Source organism: Sus scrofa, chromosome 15, assembly GCF_000003025.6.
Source record: "Sus scrofa isolate TJ Tabasco breed Duroc chromosome 15, Sscrofa11.1, whole genome shotgun sequence".
NCBI lineage: Eukaryota > Metazoa > Chordata > Mammalia > Artiodactyla > Suidae > Sus > Sus scrofa.
Genome location: NC_010457.5, coordinates 61763389 through 61784594, shown reverse-complemented (window position 1 = coordinate 61784594; position 21206 = coordinate 61763389). Strand labels below are relative to the sequence as shown.

General features: G+C 35.4%; 1 protein-coding gene across 9 annotated transcripts in view; it reads right to left on the bottom strand.

Annotated features, from left to right (window-relative positions):
• Positions 1-21206, bottom strand: part of GALNT13 (polypeptide N-acetylgalactosaminyltransferase 13) — a 604605-nt gene that overhangs the window by 260635 nt on the left and 322764 nt on the right. For all 9 annotated transcript variants that reach the window (XM_021076293.1, XM_021076287.1, XM_021076289.1 and 6 more), the window contains 3 exons: positions 8127-8293; positions 7282-7489; positions 4035-4205 (listed from right to left, as the gene is read on the bottom strand). In XM_021076293.1, coding sequence (XP_020931952.1) covers positions 4035-4205; positions 7282-7489; positions 8127-8293 — 546 coding nt within the window. The remainder of the gene's footprint in view (positions 1-4034; positions 4206-7281; positions 7490-8126; positions 8294-21206) is intronic.

The following is a 21206-nucleotide window of genomic DNA, read 5'->3' as shown; positions in this document are numbered from 1 at the left end:
TGCACAAAAATAAACTCAAAATGGCTTAAGACTTAAACATAAGACAAGACACCATCAAACTTCTAGAAGAGTACATAGACAAAACATTCTCTGACATCAACTGTACAACTGTTTTCTTAGATCAGTCCCCCAAAGCAACAGAAATAAAAATAAAAATAAACAAATGTGAGTTAATCAAATGTACAAGCCTCTTCACAGCAAAGGAAACCATACAAAACAAAAACAAAAGACAATCTATGGAATGGGAGAAAACAGTTTCAAACAATGTAACCCACAAGGGCTTAATATCCAAAACATACAAACAATTCATACAACTCATCAGCAAAAAAATAAAGAACCCCAATTGAAAAATGGGCAAAAGACCTGAATAGACATTTCTCCAAAGAAGACTATGGATGGCCAATAAGCATGTGAAAAAATGTTCAGCATCACTAATTATTACAGAAATGGACATCAAAACTACAATGAGGCACCACCTCATACCAGTCAGAATAGCTATCATTAGAAAATGTACAAATAACAAACACTAGAGAGTGTGTAGAGAAAAGGTAACCCTCCTACGCTGCTGGTATTAATGTGAATTGTTATAACCACTATGGAAAACAGTATGGAGTTACCTCAATAAACTAAATATAGAACTACCATATGATCCAGCAACCTCACTTCTGGGAAAAACATTCATTCAAAAAGATGCATGCACCCCTATGTTCGTTGCAGCACTATTCACAATAGCCAAGACATGGAGACAAGCTAAATGTCCACTGACAGATGAATAGATTAAGAAGATATGGTACATATACACAATGGAATACTACTCAGCCTTAAAAATGAACAAAATAGTGCCATTTGCAGCAACATGGATGGAACTAGAGACTCTCATACTAAGTGAAGTAAGTCAGAAGGAGAAAGACAAATACCATTTGACATCACTTATTATCTGGAATCTAATATATGGCACAAATAACCCTATCTACAGAAAAGAAACAAACTCATGGACATGGAGAACTGATTTGTGGTTGCCAAAAGAGTGGGGGAGGGAGTGGAAAGGATTGGGAGTTTGGGGTTACTAGATGCAAACTTTTGCATCTGGAGTGGATAAGCAATGAGATCCTGCTGTATAGCACAGGGGACTATATGTAATTACTTGTGATGGAATATGATGGAGGATAATGTGAGAAAAAGAATGTATACATGTGTATAGCTGGGTCACTTTGCTATACAGCAGAAATTGACAGAATGTTGTAAATCAAGTATAATAAAAATTTAAAAAAAACTAGAAGAACAAAGCATGATTTTTATGCTATTATTCTATACTCATAACTTCACAAATGCCAAGTATTTCACAAACTCCATTTATTATCAAAGAGAAAATATCAAAGCCCAGAGGGTGACAACAGAATACTAAGTATAATTGTTATAAACTTTACTTCAAATACAGTATAACTAAGGTTAGGTTACAAGTTCAAGTTGTTCCTCTATGTACGCAGATGCATGATTGTATTTCTAAATGATGACTAACCAGCCAATTACAGTCAGTAGAAAGTTCTGTCATAACTGACATTTTAAATGAAGCATTCTGCTAAGAAAACTAAAATTTCAACCTCGTTTTAATCACTTTAGCTATTCAGAATTCTGTTAATCAAGTAGGAAAAAAAAATGTCTTTAAGACCTAGAATGATTTATCTGTTTATATGAATATGAGAAAAATGATCACATCTTCAAGTAATAGATTACAAGTACAAAGAAAGTTCATATTACAGCTATGCTGATGAAAATTACCTGCAGGCTGTTACAACACAGGCAGTGAATTAATTAACCTTTTGCCATAAAAATATAGAAACTTCATAAAAGATGGAGCTTACTCTGTTTCTCTTGTTTCAGCTCCCTCCACAATATAATACTGCTCCTTCACAGTGAAATACTGTGCACTTACAAAGGAAAACAAATAAAATCTACTCAGATTTCATCATTTCTCCATGTTATTAAAATACAATCACATACATTGTGATTAAAATATAGCAATTTATATGTTTCCTCTTTTATTTCAGTAATTAAAGGTGAGAAATAATAGCCAATCTCCATTAGATGTTTACTTTTATGAATAACATGAACAGTTTCTTACAATGAATGTTGACTCCCTTTTATTATTTACCTTTTGACTCTGTGAGAAAATAAAGTTAAATAAAGCTTATCTTTTGCCAATGTGTTAAAAAGGTAGGTATACATAAGCATTTTTTTTAAATTCATTTTCAAATAAATAAACACATTATCTATATTTGAGTGTACTGGTCAAGTATTCTTATAGTTTTCACTTGAAATCTGAAGCTGAAATACCATCTAACATTAAATTAGAAACCATAATGTGGGTAAATATTATTTCTAATAAATAATGGTAATATGAGCACTGTATTTCCTCAAGTTGTTAAAGCCAAGCAAGGATCAATAAGACTTTGTGAATATGAACAGTAGAGCAAGCTTTAAGGACTACTATATTGATAAAATAACTTCACATCCTTATGCAACTGTTTGGAATAACATTTCATTTTTCTCTTTCATGTAGTTAATATCTCCTTAGGAGGGTTAACAGTCTCTATATTTAGTTGTTCAATAACAAGCAATTAGAGCTGTTCTCTTCCATTATCTAATTTTTTAAGTTAGTTTATGTAATTCATTATATAATTAGTGTTACAAATAGAGAAGTCATTCTCTCGATAGGTAGATGACATTCTTTTTTAGATAATGGATTATATATACTGTTTTAGAATGTTAGGATACTTCTGTATTGTTCCAACAAAATAGTGATTTGCCCATTAGTCTTTAAAGAGCTAAAGTAGTGAACTTCCTCTCTAAGTATAGTTCAGGAAATCAATTTTTGGTTGTAGGTAAGAGGCACACAATAATATGTTAAAATACGAAGGTAATAATTTTTATGTTAATAAAGTAGACAATGCTTATCTAAATAACTAAAGATGTATATGATAGTTATGATTTTGCATTGGGTAAAACATATTTTATGCATAAATATCTCAAGTTAAGTACTTTTTAAAATAATTTGGAACAAACAATAAATCCTTCATAACTTTTAATATGTAAAATTTTCCAAATGGAACTTTCTTTTTTTTGTTTGTTTTTTGGCTGTATCTGCTGTGGTATATGGATGTTCCTGGGCCAGGAATTGAATCTGAGTTGCAGCTGTAACCTACGCCACAGCTGTAGCAACACTGGATCCTTAATCTACCTCACCAGGCTGGGGACTGAACCCATATTGCTGCAGAGACAATGTCAGATCCTTAACCTGCTGCATCATAGTGGGAACTCTGTGGAAATTTCTTTTGTATCTATAAGGAAGATAGCTCTTTAAGGTTGGTAAAATTAAAATACTTAGCAAACCATTATTTTTTTTCAATCTTGAGATTACCTCTATTATAAAGTATACATGTCTAGTTAGGTATATGTCTACCTGAAGTATCAAGGCCAACACATATCTGTCACATAGAAAATTCACAATAAATGTATTTTGAATATAAGAATATACAATGTTGGAGTTCCTCTTGTGGCTCAGTGGGTTAAGGACATAGTATATCATCCATGAGGATGTGGGTTCGATCCCTGGCCTGCCTCAGTAGGTTAAGGATCTGGCATTGCCCCAAGATGCAGCATAGATCACAGGTGCAACTTGGATCTGGTGTTGCCAGGGCTGTGGTGTAGGCTTGCAGCTGCAGTTCCGATTTGATCCCTAGACCAGAACTTCCATATGCTGCAGGTGCAGCCACTAAAAGAAAAAAAAAAAAAAATACACAAAGTTTAAAAAAAAATTGGCACTTCTAACAGTACTTAAATTTGTCTGTGCTAACTTAGATTTAATATTGCCATTGATTCTCAGATTATCATGTAAAATGTGATAATACATATATGTATATGAATAAAAAGTATATGTCTTTAAAAGTCTAAAAAAATGAGTAAATACATTTATAATACTCCTTAATTATTAGAGGAATATGCATGCTATGCTTTGGAAGAAATGCTCTACATACCTGACAGGTAACGTTCTGTCTCCTTTCCTCCTATCCATTTCTCTTTGGGGAACAGGATACCAACGGAAATTCAGTTTCCAGTTAAAACCTCCATAAGTCATGTCTGACCCAGCCATATATTCAAAGGTATCATCACTGATCACATCAATGATAGGGCATACAACTGTTTTCCTGCAGAAAAATTAAAATCAGTTTACAAATAAATAATAATTTAAATATTATGTTAGCTTGTTTAAATGTAATATAGCTGATATGCTGAAATTTAATTTTTATGACTTTAATTTGCCTTTATTTTCATGCTATTCTTTTTCTCTGTGGGATTACCTTCTTTTACTATATCTTACTTCAGTCTACTTTATTCTATCATGTATAATCCAATCAAACACACTAATTGATCTTCAAGCTGATTTCCAAATGCATTCTAAGTACTAACTCAGCAGGATGAACATGGTCTATTTTTCATAAAACTTCCACCCCCAGCATGATTCATTGAGCTGCTTTGATATTATGCATCATTTTGGTTATAACCTAATGAAAAGCAATAGCACAAAGGGAATGAGGAATGAATGATGGCAAATTAAACTTGGTAGTTTGAATCTCAAAGGCAATAATTTTGTTTAAGGAGATAGTTCTGAGAAAGTCTTCATGGAAAAATATACCTACTAGGAAAAACAAACCAAAATCAAGAAGCAGAAGCAACAGTAAAAATTATGATCATCAGAGTAAGTAAATATTTCCTAAGAAAGATAATAGGGTCATAACAATTTCTGAGTGAGCTGTCCTAGACTTGAGAGTTTACAGTAACAATCTGTATGTTTCAGGATAGGGGGAGGTAGGCAACTTCAATTTCTGGTATTTTATGACCCATTTTTTCTTAAAGTAAGAAGAAGAGCCAGGAGATTTGGTATTCTTTTATGCACTTGTGGCATTTGAAATTTCCTGGGCCAGAGACTGAATCTGAGCCACAGAAGCAACCTATGCCACAGCTGCAGCAATGCCAAATCCTGCAGCAATGCCTGATCCTTTAACCCCTTGCACCACGCTGGGGATCAAACCCACATCTCCACAGCAACCTGAGCTGCTCCAAACAGATTCTTAAGCCTCTGTACCATAGCGGAAACTCCAAAATTTGGTATTCTTGATGGTGGCTCTTTTGGAGTAAGAAACTTTTCACCCCAGGAGATCATTAAGTTCTCTTTTAATCCATGTTGTGCTTTCTCCAGTCTTCCCCTACTCCAAGCTTATATGTTTTATTATGGGGTCAACCTTACGTCATCTCTAAAGTAAATATTTAACCAACTGTGAACAGGTTGTAGCTAATTCTGAAGAGCAGAGCCTACTTTTCACATATAATAGAAGGTAAATATACAAATATGCTTTTGAATCACCCATAGATGTGGAAAACAGGAAATGTCCATTATTTATTCTGGTTTTATAACCAGTATGACCAAAATTCATTTTCAGTTAGGTCTTATATGCCACATAATTCCCCAATACCTAGAGTTCTCTGAAATTAACAGGATTCATCTAGCCTTGGAAAAGCTTCTTTGATAACTATAGTCCTTATAAAATAAGTATTCTCTTTCTTCATTAAATTTAATAATTTAATTTATAGGGAGAAGAAATTAGATCTAATGACCTTGGATAGGACTTTATTATCTAGTTATGGCAACTTTAGAACATAAAAGCAAGAGAAGACATTAGAGTTCATTATATATAAATACAATCTGAACATGTTGTGTAAATGAAAAAATAAATGATCTATGAATGACTATATTGAAACAACATATATTAAAAACTCACTAAGTTGAGTATGAAACATGTTTTAAAAAGCAGCATAATGTATGAAAAGTTGCCAGGAAATGCATTTAAGATGCTCCAAGTTCATTTTACTTCGTCAGCCCTACCCTCCTGTGCATACTGTACAATACGCAGAATGGAAAAATGTTATTAGCCATACATTACACTCAGTTGACTAAAAGGTTCCCTCTGCTTTCTTCAACTGTTATGGTTCATTTTAGTGACATGCTCCATCCATCATCCTGGCAAGTACCAAATCCTGCTGTTTATGTGATAGAGCTGCACTAGCTCACACTAAGAAGCCCCTGTCTTGGAGGCTTAATTAAAAACTTCAATTCTAAAATGACCTTTCTACTGTTGGTGAAATGACTACGCAAGCAAGGTGTTATGCGATGCTTTGTTATTATATCAGACAGCAATCAGCACAGTCTTTCTCATTAGGTGCTTAGGAATTATACTCATTTATCATCAATGTTTATGAATACTTGCAAAAAAACCTTATACTTCATAGCATCAACATCAGAAAGAATTGCAGTTATCTATGTGGGTTCTTAAGTTCCATAATGAATTATTGAACTTTTCCAATTTCATAATTTGCCTATACAAAATGACAGTATTATTTAAATTGTTAAGCATTTTATAGCTGTGCTTTCAGTTTTTTTTTTAATCATGATTTCATTTTGATAGGGTGTATGAGTGTGTGTGTGAGTTTCTTTTAAAGATTATCAAGGCTGCTTTGAACTAGACACTGAATAAGGGCAGTGTCTCAGTAAAGAGAAGACTGGTCTGGAAGTGGGAAGAAATAAATTGTTGTTTGTTGTTCCCATTACATCTACTAACTGGGGCAAGGTACTTAACTGATTTGTTCCTCCCTATTATTAGTACAGATAACATCTACATTAGCCACCTCACAGGGTGGTTATGAGAACACAATAAGGTTGCTTTGAAAATGTATTTTATTTTATAAGACATGGTATTATTTCTAAATGGACTGATTTCCTTTCATATATATAATGAATATTCAGGCCATTTTCAGCATAAATATGCCAAGATCTTTATTAAATGAGAGGAGGAGGGGCTTTTATTTTATGGCCACAACTGTGGCATATGAAAGTTCCCAGCTCAGGACTGAACCAGAGCTGCAGCTGCCTGTCTACACCACAGCCAGAACAACACCAGATACCAAGCACATCTGCAACCTACACTGCAGTTCACAGTAATGCTTGATCCTTAACCCACTGAGCAAGGTCAGAAATGGAACGTGCATCCTCCTGGATACTAGTCAGGTCCTTAACTGCTGAGCCACAATGGGAACTTGGAGGGGCTTCTTTTTAAAAAGCTAGGAAATAATCCTTTTGAAAATAAGCAATTTGGAAGAAAAGTTTTGATGGACCTGTCCTAACAGGTTGAGTCAAAATCTAGACAGACATAATACATGAATTCTTACCTGTCTTCCTTTATTCTTGCCAGCAAGGGTTCCAGCCATCCTAACGTGCACTCACAGTGTGCGTCGAGAAAAGTTATGACCTGCCCTTTGGAAGCAGCTGCTCCTCGAAGGCGGGCCCGTATTAAGCCAGAACGTTCTTCCATTCTAATAATTTTTACTGGCACTTCTAAATTTTTCACATAATTCTCTAATGTCAACTTGAGAAAATCTGTAATGTGCAATAAGAACACATAAAGTTTTGAAAGTGTTTTAAAACAGAGAATAGATGCTACCACCCAGATGGAAATTTAACATACAGAAATGGTGGTCAATTCTTATCAACATCTTTTACATTATGTAAAATAAAGATATAGAGATTTCATCAGTAAATTAAAGTTCATTACTATCCTGTCACTTGGCTAACAAGGATAAAGACATACTAGCAAGTTAATATACCATACTCTAATTCAGAACCTGGGCCACATTGACAAAGGCAGTCTCCTTAATTATAAGTTATTTTTCTTCAACCTGAACTTAAAAAAAAAATGACAAATATCCACAAAGTCAGAAAGTATCGATCACATAATCAATTGAGTTGGGAAAAAAAAAAAAAAAAAAACACTTTGAAGTCATTTTGGCTGAAATCTTTGCTTAGTAAGAACCCAAATGGAATCATGAGATAAACTGAAAGAATTAGTTACTTGCTTCTGGAGTTGGCACTGGCTAGGTATATTGATGAAAAGCTGATAGGTGGTTATAAGGTTAGTATAATTACAAGGAAAATACAGATCACTACCCAGTTATATTTTTGAACATGAGAAATATTTCTGATTTAAAAAATATGTACAAAAGAAAAATATTTATACCTCTTTCACTGGCATCATCTACCAAGATGACCTCAGAGAGTAGATAGTGTGGGGAACGATTTATAACACTGTAAACAGTTCTAAGGAGGGTGCTCCAAGCTTCATTATGAAATACAATGACTACGCTCGTGTTTGGAAGTTCATCAGGGTAGACCTTTGTCTTGCATCTGGAAAAGAGGAAAGAAGAGGAGGGACGTGCTAATAAATTCTTCTTTCATCTGATCATTGAAATAAAAACATCCATTATAACACAACTTTAGACTTGAAAGCCCCTTACTGTGTAAACACATTATGAGTATCTAAACTTATTTTCCTTTTTATAAATTCTGTAAGCTCTTAGCATTCTGAAAATCAAATAGTCATACTTACTGAAATTATTTTAACTAATTTTATTTTTTACTAATTTTATATTAACTCCAGGGAACACATAGGTAGGATTTCCAAAAGTCTAAGAAAGCTAAAATAACATTCTGAGACTATCATTAGGATACCAAGTACAATAGACACAGATTAATTCATTTAGGAGATATAATTGTCTTTGTTTAGAAAAAAAGAATCAATGCATAACTCAGGAAGTCTTAAGAATATAAAAGATAGTTGTTCACAGGGTTTTAAAGCTTGTAAAACTGAGATGTTTTCTATTCTAAAACCTAGTTATGTAGACTTCCCATTCTGTCTACACTGAGGGAAAGACTTAGGGGCCAGGATGTGTCTTACAGCTTCTCAGTGAGTACTATCTAATCAAAATTGGAGATTATGAGAGGGCATAGACTACCAGTATTTCTCAAATTTTAATGTGCAGAAGAATTGCCTAGCGATTTATGCAAATGCAGCTGGTTTAGTAGGTCTGAGGTGCAAGCAGAGAATATGCATTTTTTTTAAAAAAAGTTTCCAGGTGCTTCAGATGCTGCTGGTCACTGGATCACACTGATTAGTAAGAGGTTAAATCACAATTGTTATTACTTTTAGCGCTTGATGTTTTGAGAAAAAACTTTTAATTTTGGTTATAAATTTTAAAAAGCCCCAATTTTTCTTTTCAAGTCATCAGTCCAAAAAGGTATGTTTTGACAAAACTCTACAGAGTGCTCTAGGAGGTCATCCCAAGGTTAACATGCAGACAGCTTTCACCCCTGTCAATTTGTCAACACTCAGACAGGTCTGTCACATAATTTTGAATCATCATGATTATGGAATATTGAAAAAAAGTCATTGGGTATCTGGAGAAGGAATAGAAATTTATTCACATTGGGTTATTTTTTTTCCTATAAAGTATTCTGAAGAGCTAGAAAATTAAAATCATTCCATGAAGTAAAATGAACCAGATACTCCCTGCCACCAATAAAAGACCTAGTCCATGACATAAAATTAGCATCATTAAAATTAGTCTCCTTCACAGGTGAGTGAAAAAAAAAAATCCAATAAAGTGTCGGGGACAAAGGCATATAATAAAACAAATACTGACTGCATGCCTGTTGAAATTTTAATCATGTTTTAAAACAGTCTAAAATATCATCTACTCAGTGAAGGGCTCTGTAATACAGATAGGTAAGAATGTACATATATCTAGCCATAACATTTTTTTCAGTGTATATTAATTTGGAAAACATTCTTTAAGCATCACACTATATAAGATGCTATGTAAGATACAAGAAAAATCAAAATGTGTCTGGGGGGAAGTAGTTTGTATCCTTCTCATCTGTTTCCATTTTGTTGGCAAGTTTCAGGTGCTTTCTACATGTCTTCTCATCATTTGACTTGCGCTTCCAGGCAGCCCACCACTAAATGAACTTGGAAAGCTGTTCTGGTAAGGCAACAAGGTTCTCACCATGACTTTCCTCAAACCTCCATTCTTCTGCTTCATTAAAACACCTCTCACTTTCAGCAAGCTGAACAAAATGTATGGTAAAGATAATCATCATCGATAAAGAAGTAAAGATGGAAAAGCAGACTGAAATTACTCCAACAATCAACAGCTACTGGTTTAACCCGAGGATAACAGTCTATAAAGGTTACTCAGTATCATTTGGGAAAAAAAAGATTTATTTTAAATCAAATCTTTTCTCTGTTATGCTAAATTCTAACAAAGGACCAGATAGGTGAGATATTTAGATAAATCAATTAAAATATCAAAATAAAAGAAAATATTTAGATCCACCTTCTTAAGCTATTTCCATTATGCTTTACTTTTGTGGTTAAAAAAGTCCACTCACAAATGTTAATTTTACCTTCATTATATGTTACAAAGTGATAATGAACTAATTTATTATTAAGGCAGCTATTACGTTTACTTAGGGAAAATATCTGCTGACATTATTTAGCACAAACACAAAATATGGCTAATATTTTATTAATTCTTCCTCTTCCACCTATGTAAACAGTAATTTAGCAAATAAAACTCTGTATAATAATAAAATAATTTATAGGATAATTCTTGTTATACAAATTAATCATTTTCTATGTCAATTTATCCAGTTATCTCAAGTGCATAGATAAGTATGAACAAGTTATTATTATCATGGTTGTTAATGTGTTTGTGACATACTGAACTGGAATCATTGCCTATAATTCATCAAACCTATTGTTACATACAGTAGGATACATCATGATTTTACATACCACTAGGAAAGAAAAAAAAATGTTGTTAAATAAGCTATAGGATGATTCTTTCTTATCACTAGTATCTATTTGATACCTAAGTAAACCCTATAGAGAAAGATTTTCAACTTAGTTAGACATAGATTTCTATCAGTGTTTTCAGGCTTGCTAATGAATCATATTAGTTTCTTGTTACTTTGAAGTTTCTTTCATCTATTCTAAGGGGATTTCTCCAGCTTTAGGTTGTATTGGTTAAAATAGGAGAGGCATACATTTAGCACATATCTCAGCAACAAAATTCAAAACAACTTCATCTTGTATTTTCCTTGGTATTACAAAGCTGTGCACTGCAAACTTGAAGGTGCAAAGGAATTATGTGGAGATCTTGATAAAATGCAGCTTCTGATTCAGGAGATCTAGGATATGCCCAAGGTTCTGCATTTCTAATAAGATTCGTGGTGATGTGGACACTGCTGGTCCTGGGTTGACATGATACAAGGCTATAAAAACCATCAGCTGTTGATGAGCAAGAATATAAGGAGTTTCTTGCTGTGGTGCAGTGAGTTAAGAATCTGACTGCAGCGGTTCCTGTTCCTGAGGAGGTACAGAATCCCTATTTGCCTTGTGCAAGGGCTTAAAAGGACAAGGCCATTACCATAGCTGTAGCACAGGTCACAGTTGTGGCTCAGGTTCAATCTCTGGACTAGGAACTTCCATATGCCACAGTTGTGGACATTTAAAAAAAAAAAAAAAAAAGAAAAGAAAATACAGAATTGTAGTCATTGCTCCAACAATAAATAATGGCTTTATCATGTGAAATTTAATTTTTCCTACTGTTGTGTCCTTGCCTTTCTTTCCAGACAATAACTTTTTGTTCAGATCTTACTGAATCATATTGTAAGATTTCTGAAAAAAATGTTGAATGACAATTAAAATCTACACATATAAATAGGGCACATAACTTAGTCAAAGCCCGTCTATGTGAACAGCCATGACCACATACGGTTATGCTTAAGAAATACTGTCTACATGTCAACTGCCAGCTGGCAGAAAATGTTTGTAACTAATGACTGACTATAAAACTCATCCTGATTTCAGACACATGAAATGTAAAAAGTGTTCACTCAGAACATGTGAACGCAGTAATTTTTTTCAGCCACAAAAAAGCACTTAAAACATTATTTTTTTAGGGTTTTTTAAAAAAATGCCTTTAGTATCTAAGTCGGCAATGTATTTAACTCACTTACTTTTCCAGAAGTAATTAAAAACAAACAAAACCAAACAAGAAGCCTATGTGATGGAGGTGGGGATCAGTACTTAAAAATAAATATGTAGGGAGTTCCTGTTGTGGTGCAGTGGAAACAAATCCAACTAGTATCCAAGAATATGGCGGTTCAGTCCCTGCTCTTGCTCAGTGAGTTGGGGATCCAGCATTGCCGTGAGCCATGGTGTGGGTCACACATGAAGCTCAAATCCTGCGTTGCTGTGACTGTGGCATAGGCCAGCGGCTTATAGCTCTGATTTGAACCCTAGCCTGGAAACTGCCATATGCCATGGGTGCAGCCCTAAAAAGCAAAAATAAATAAATAAATAAATAAATAAATAAGTAAATACGTATATTGGACTTCTACCATAGTTTCTCCTCGCTGACACATGGCAAGCTTCTTTGTGGTATTATAGGAAGAATTTCACCACAATTCCCTTCAGCTTTTAAATCTTTTACATAATGAGATTAATGTATGTACTCTGAAATGTAGGGTAGAGGTTTTTTGCTCTGTACCACAGAGTAAAGCTCAAAATCTCCAGTAGGTGGAAATGGAAGGACTTTCAAAGTCGACTAACTCAAATATTTATTTCACAGAATATGTCTCAAATGACAGACCTAGTTCAATACTCTGCATAGTAAAGTAATAAATAGTACTACTAATAATTTATTTAATAATATTAGTAATGGTAATGATTTCTGTTTCATATTATATGTTAGAGCAAATGTCAATATTGTTGGTGTCTGAAAAAATTGAAAAAAAGTTATTTAAAATGATCTTTTAAAATAATTTATATCTTTACAAACATATATATCTATATCCTTAAATCAAAAAGTGAAATAGAGTTCTCTAGGATCATTTCATTAAAACTAAATATAGAAAGTCAGCTTTTATTGAAATCATGTACATACAGAGCAAATACTCTTATCAATCTGTCTTTTGAAGACATTAATTTCTTTTATGTAAACATCTAAATAGAACTGGAAAATCTGACATTGGAAAATCTGACAGTGCATATGTAATTAACTTTGAGGGCAAAAGTGGCAGACTGCAATGGTAGTTTTCATTAATTTGAAAGCAATATTTGACACCCAGTACTCAAATTAAGCTCCTAAAATCTAGTATTCTAGTAAAATCATAAGGTTTATCATAGCAACATCTCATATTTGCACTATATTTTGATATCCTAAATCTGTAATACTTGAAAGGAAGTGAAAGTTTATTGTAATATATTACAATTATAAATGCTATACATTATTGTAATAATGTATCTGTGGCTCTAAATCCTTGGCTACACATTGGAATCATACTATGAGTTTTAAAAAAATACCAATGTGTGGGTTTTAGCCACAGATGTTTTGATTTAGGTGTCTAGGGTGTGGCTATGGGTAATGAAATTAAAAAGAAATCTCTCAAAGGAACTTGAATGTGCAGGCAAAGTTAAGAACTCATTAAATTTATTGAACAGAAACACTAGTTTTCTTTAAAAAACCTCATATATATGCATACATACACATATATGTAAAACCTTTTGGCTTATATCAACATTTTAAAAACAAGCTGTATTTTTTAAAAAGGAGTTCCCCAGTGGCACCATGGGTTAAGGATCTAGCATTATCACTGCTGTGACTTGGGTTGCAGCTGTGGCTCAGGTTTGGTTCCTGCTCCCAGAACTTCCCCATGCCAGAGGTGTGTCCCCCCAAAATATATGATGTATAAGGTTAGTATCTCTTTTTTGTGTTTATATGAGATAAAATAAGGCACTCTTTCCTGTAAATTATAAGCATTGGAGTCAGAAAGTCTTCTCCACTTCATTTACAATCTCTTCTGTCATCTGGATATATGTTAATGTATGTCCAGTTTTCTGTGTATCAGCTGTTGACTTATAAATTTATGAGAAAGGATTCCAGCTGCTCCTCTTTGGAGAGAATATGGGGAGAGAATCACATTTCCACTGTCCGGAACACAGAAATCCAGTGAGACAGTGTACCTATTTACTGTCTTTCCCCTTGGCTATGCACACATTATGAGAACACAGACTGTTACAATTTGATTTTATCCTTTTCAAAACCATATTGATGTTTTCAGATAAGCTACTGAACACAACATGCCAGATCAAAGAAAGAAAAATTGACTCTAAGATGAGAATGTGAAATCACAAAGGATCCATAATTACACAGTAGTTTAGTTAGACACAATCCATTTAGGACTCCAAACAAAGGATGTCAACATTGTAGTTTGCATGACTTGTTGGATCACTGCTCAGTGAGTCAGTGGCTACCTTTTACCGCCTCAAACAAAGAAGATTAATAACAGTAATTTGAAATAAAGACTTATAATACAAGTCTTCTATATACTTCTTATTTTTAAGAGCTGTGGGAATTGCATTGAACCTTGCAGAATTGTGTGGTTTCCGTGTTTCCCGATCATTAACATTCATATTCATAGAGAGAAATTTCATCATTTTCCAGTGCTTCCATGCGAAGAAAGTGATTCATAACTGAAAGCTTGGGGACTCAAGTAAAATGAAACACTTAATTTTGCATGGGTTTCTATACATTGATTTGTGTTTACATTGTGTTAAACTTTCCAAGAGTATGTTCCTATAAGTCATAATTACTTGACTAATTCAATTTTTTTACAAAGTCAAATTTTTAGTCAGCTGCCCCAAACATTTTCATTTTAAAATCCAGGTCTACCCTATACCTGTCCTTAGCCTATTTGCTATCAGATCATCAGATCTCTTCTTTGCTCCTTTTCTCTTCTTAGTGTTAGGGTAGCTGGAGTGGGAAGGTTGAGAAAGATGCTTTTCCAAAACTCACTTGCTTGTCCATTTCTGTTTGAAATATGCCCTGAGGGCCTTGAGTGAGAGAGTGCTGTATTGGGGGGGACAGGAAGCCAGGGGCTTTCTTTCTCTGTATTTTCCTAATCCCAAAGAAGACTACTCAGCCCCTTTCCTCAGCCTCGTGTTTTATATATGCCTCAATCTTTCCCCTCATGATCCTCTTTCACAATAAATGCATCTAATCCAATAGATTAGGAGACTCTAAAAAGAAGAGGGAAGGTTAATCCTATTTATCTCTGTCTCTTCAGAAACTAGCTTTCTGCAAGTCACAAAATATATTCAATAAGGGGTTGATGCATGAAAATATCACAACAGGAGTTTCTGTTGTGGCTCAGGGGAAACGAATCTGACTAGGAACCATGAGGTTGCAGGTTTGATCCCTGACCTCGATCAGTGGGTTAAGGATCTGGTGTTGCCATGAGCTGTGGTGTAGGTCACAGATGAGGCTCAGATCTGGCATTGCTGTGGCGGTAGTGTAGGCCAGCAGCTGTAGCTCCAATATGACCCCCAGCCTGGGAACCTCCATATGCCATGGGTGTGGCCATAAAAAAGCAAAAAACAAAACAAAACAAAACAAAAAAACACTCCCCAAAAAATCCACAACAAGGCAGGCTATTATGTATTATCAGTTCTATATGATTATAATATGAATTAGAGGTGTAGAAATACAAATTTTTCTTTTTATATCTTCAAAGTGGTTTTGGTTTTTAAGCTTCTAGAGCCAAGGCAGATAAATGAGCTAGGAATAGGGAAAGGAAAAGAAAGAGTGTAAGAAAATTAGGCTGCAAGCCATTCTATTATAACACATGCTCTTTAAACATAAGTATTATCATTCTATTTTGACATATTGGAGCAGACTCTGTGTTGGGAAAACCTATGTTTGTCTCCTCATTTCTGCCACTTAGGATCTGTGAACAAACTCTGAAGTTTCACTTTTTTTTTTAACTTTTTTTTTTTGTCTTTTTTTTTCTGCTATTTCTTGGGCCACTCCCGTGGCATATGGAGGTTCCCAGGCTGGGGGTCTACTCGGAGCCATAGCCACCAGCCTACGCCAGAGCCACAGCAACGCAGGATCTGAGCCGCGTCTGCAACCTACACTACAGCTCAAGGCAACGCCAGATCGTTAACCCACTGAGCAAGGGCAAGGACTGAACCTGCAACCTCATGGTTCCTAGTCAGATTCGTTAACCACTGCGCCACGACGGAAACTTCAAGTTTCACTTTTGTTATCACCTAAATTGGAGTAAAACTGCTTGCTATATCTACATCTTGGACTTCTGAGGAGATGCATAGATCATTAAGAAATTATATATGTAATTTATTATTATACTGGTCTTATATTATAAAGCACTATGTAAAATATTGTAGATAAGGTCTTATAATTATTTGGGTCAGTCCTGCTGCAGACAGGATTCTAAACACAGCCATGTTAACTTGTCTTTTATCCTTAGTTGCTGTGGTCAAGCATCCATTTTTATTCTTTGATTCCAATGCAGTTTATAAGAAATCAGGTGTTTAGACCAACCTGGCTTGAGAACTGCCTTACTTATTTGTCCAGTGTAGCAGTGTGGAATAAAAGTCCTCCCTCTTTCACTTTTAGTTCTTCTAAATAATTTGCCATAATCTGAAATGTCTGTGGTTGGCTGTGGCTTCCTGCTATAAAATATTCCTGCTTATTTACCTTAATATCTGCCTTTTATTTTCTGCTGAGAGATCTCAGAGGGTAAATTTCTGCTGAGACCTCTGCTTCTTGCCTGCTCTTGAATATCCATGAGTTAAATATCTATCAACTTGTGCTTCCTCTGACTAACCAAAGCTGAAACAGCTCCCCATTATTTGCTTCAACCTGTGGGTTGGTGTGATTATCAAACACCGCATTCCTACCCAGGGTTAGGCCATCTCTCTCCACAGTCAAGTTCTAATTTGAGAAACATAATAAGAAAGCCAGTACTAAGTGGCAAACATTTAATGAGCATTTAATTCTATAGCAGACATTGTACTCTATGTTTTCCACAGATCATCTCATTTGACCCTAAGAACTGAAATCTCCTGCAACCATATAGGTTAAATATCAGAACTATGAGAAGTCTTCGATAAATAGCTTCACTGCATGTTTCAAGAACTTTCAGACAACAAATTCATTCAAACAATTATTTGTTCAAATAACCCCTTTTTAGGAGAATAGGCTGCTCAGCAGTCTTCTCAGGACAATATCTTTCTTCACTAGACAAACTGCTTATCAACTGACTTCAAAACTTTCTTCAATATGTCCACCAATGCTAAACATCACATACTTTACCAGTCTCAGTAAGATTCCTGCACTAAAAGACCAATTTGAAACCACTTAAATCCAGACCCCCCATCTCTGTAAATATCTACATTGGCCTCCCTTTCCAAGAGAACTGGAACTGTCTGCCAAGGTGGTAGTTCTTCTGGTGATCTTTAATGGAGTCAGTAGTTACCAATCCTAATATTCAAATTGCTTTCACTTTATGATGATACTCTAACATTCAGATCAGTTAAGTAACTTGCTTCTAAGTGGCAGAGGTTTCAAGCCCTGGGAATCAGAAATTAAAAGCTGCTGTTCTACCTATTTTCTGAAAGGATAAGTTTGTATAACAATTGCCTTTGTTAGGGAGAATTCCTAAATAAGGCACTTGGGGAAGCAAACAGGAGCCTGAAGCTACTATTTCTGGGAAACAAAGGAAATCATTAACTGCTTTGAATGAGATGAGGGCAATTTTTGCTTTGCCCTGAAAGGCAGGGGTTTGAGGTGAGAAAGCCTAAAGAAAGGAGTGAAAAGAGATTAGGGAAAGTAAAGAAGCAAGTAAAAGGATGAGAGGCCAGTGGACTTTCCTCAGTGATGTGATAACTGCAGGATATTTTATTTAGCTTTTTTTTTTTTTTTTTTTTTTTTTTTTTTTTTTTTTTTTTTAAGGGCTGCACCTGCAGCATTTGGAGGTTCCCAGGCCAGGGATCAGTCAGAGCTATAGCAGCCGGACCACGCCAGAGCCACAGCAATTCAGGATCCGAGCCATGTCTGAGACTTACACAACAGCTCACAGCAATGCCGGATCCTAACCCATTGAGAGAGGCCAGGGATCGAAACTGCATCCTCATGGATGCTAGTCGGGTTCACTATCTGCTGAGCCACAACGGGAACTCCTGCAGGATATTTTAAAGATGAGTTGTGGAGTTCCATTGTGGCACAGTGGAAAGAAATCCGACTAGGAACCATGAGATTTCAGGTTTGAGCGCTGGCCTTGCTCAGTGGGTTAACGATCTGGTGTTGCCTTGAGCTGTGGTGTAGGTTGCAGACATGGCTCTGATCTGGCATTGCTGTGGCTGTGGTGGAGGCTGGCAGCTACAGCTCTGATTCGAACCCTAGCCTAAGAACCTCCATATGCCGTGGGTGGGGCCCTAAAAAGACAAATAAATAAATAGAGTTGTGCCTAAAGTTCTTATTTGACTACAGTATTATAACATAACCCCACCTCCTCTCCTCTTACCCATTATATTTACCCTACTCATAAATGCACTGCATTAGTGATTACATGAGTATGTCTTGTATAATAAAATCTATATTTTATGGAAAGACAAGAAAAATTTAAACATAAAAATTCTTCTCTGCCCTCTGGCCTCCTCTCTTCCTGCACTCTGCATTGTGTATCTGCATTATCCATTGACCAAATCTCTCTCATCAACAGGAATACCTGCTGAACAAAGAAGAGCAACATTCTTCTAGCATTGACAACTCCTTAGAAGATAACATTCCTTCTCCATCTCATAAGGGGTCACATGATTTATCATAATGATGCTTAGATCTGGATTATGTAAACTGTCAATTATACAGTCATTTGGAGTTTCTGCTGTAACACTGTGGGTTAAGAATCCGACTCTAGCAGCTTGGGTCACTGCAGAAGCCCTGGTTTGATCCCTGGTCTGGTGTAGTGGGTTAAGGATCTGTCATTGCCGCAGCTGTGGCTTTGGTCCCAGATGCAGGTGGAATTCAATCCTTGACCTGGGAATTTCCATATACTACAGGTGTGGCCATAAAATAAAATAAATAATAATAATGCAATCATTTGATGTACAGCTCTCTGTCTCAAAAAAAAAAATATATAAACTGTCTTGACTGCTAAAGGGCAGAACAGATTTGTAAGATGCTCTGAGGGGTATAGTCTTCAAATTTGGCTTGAATAAAAATTTCCAGTTCTTTCTTAGATCACCTGATTAATTTTTTGTCAACAGTTTCTAATTTGAGAAAGAAGCCAGGTATAGTATCTGGCTTGTACTGTGAGAAAGAGAAGAAGCAGTCACAAAATGATCACAGAATGGTAAGTCTATGAGGGAATTGAATAAATCTCATGAAGATGATTCTTCTGGGTTTAAGCTGACTTATCTTGACTTTAACAGATTAGGTACATTAAGTTGCTATCTGGTTTATACTAAAAAATAAAACTTACCATAGATCTAATTTCTGTCAAATAAATGGTAACCACATACTCCCACTGGAGTTACTTCCATGATGTCAATAGTTACTAAACAGTCCCTTTTTTCCAGGACATAATGATAAGTATTGTACAAGCAAGTTTTATGTTCATTCTATTATAAAGAACTCTCTTTAATTTTGGAAATAAAATATAATTCAGCTTTGTGGCAAAAAGGAAAAGAATACCATTCAAGTAAGTGTTGTGGCCTTTGTTGTTTGAGAACATGAATTTAGAAAGTCGTTCCCTTTCTGTGACCTCTGAATATAATTCTATCATGCTATTGAAAATATTTAACAATGAGTTTTCTAAAATAAATGTGCTTATTGAATGCAGGAGCTATTATTAAAGTGACTTTGCAACAAAATTACTCACACTATTCTCATTTATAAGTTTAAACTCTTACTTTTGTTAGTGAAAATAACACTGATTTTAATAGGCCTGTAATCTGGAACAGGCTTTGCTTCTGCCCTCATTTATGGGCTTATCCAAATCAACTAACCACCTTGAGCCTTAGAGTTTTCACTTCTCTAAGATAGAGAAACTACTCCACAGGTTCAAAAGCAGAAACTTAAATGGCAATATGATGACGTTGATGTTGACATCATGAGTCACCAAATCCTGATGACTCCTCTTTCAGTATCTTTCTTATCCTTCCCTGCTACTGTGTCCTCTACACAGACTATTGCCTCTTCTCTAAGTTATGGCATGTCATCAATATCGTGAATTTGTAGAACATTTTTGATCCCCAAAGTACAACCTTTTCATTGCAGACCAAAATGCAGATTCAAGCAGCCACTCCTTTATTCAAACATTTTGATGGCTCTTTACTGCCTAATGCTAAAATCTAAAGGCTCCTACTGGCTCAGTCTCACTCTGCCACCTTCTCCTCTCACCATGGCATTTAACTCTTCAAGAGTATTGAACACCTCCAAGCTCCATCAGGGAACAAAGCTTTCTCATGCCATCTCTCAATTTCTAGAATTCCTTGAGCTCACACAGGTTCTTCATGGTAGGGCTCAAGTCAGACTTCCTCTATGAAACTGTATTTCCTCCAGGGATATCCAATGTTCACTCTCCTAAACTCCCAGAACATTACATCTATTTATTCACCTTCCCTTCTCATATAAAGAGGTTGTTAGGTAATGCAACACAATGAGAGAATGGAGTTGTTCTGAAGTGTGTGGAAAATTATCACACTATAGCTACTGTTTTCAAGAAAAGATATAAAAAAACTCCATGAAAGGATTCCTTTCCTTTCAGCATTCTTCTAATGAGACCTTCTAGCTATAGAATTCTCTAAACATAAAATATTTGTGTGCTTATCAAATGCTTAAGAATGTGTGTGTGTATATGTGTTTGTGTGTTGGATATAAACCATACATTTGTTTTTTTTTTTTTTGTCTTTTTTAGGGCTGCACCCGTGGCATATGGAGGTTCCCAGGCTAGGGGTCCAATCGGAGCTACAGCTGCTGGCCTACACCACAGCCAGAGAAATGCAGGATCTGAGCTGCGTCTGTGACCCACACCACAGCCCATGGCAATGCTGGATCCTTAACCCACTGAGCGAGACAAGGGATTGAGCCCACAACCTCATGGTTCCTAGTCAGATTTGTTTCTACTGTGCCATGACAGGAACTCCAGAACCATACATTCTTGAGAGAAGATGAAGTTATAGATAATGAAAGAAAGTCCAGTTGGTCAAGTGGAGCTCTATATCCAGAGTGAATTGTGACAGATGATGTTTCAGAGTAAGAGTCTGTGTCAAGAACAGCATGGTATTGGCAAAAGGTGAAAGCACTGTCATGGGATATCTAGGAACAAGCAAAATAAAGAGACTAACAGAGAAACTGGTGATATTTGGGGGATGTAGTATCAGATAACA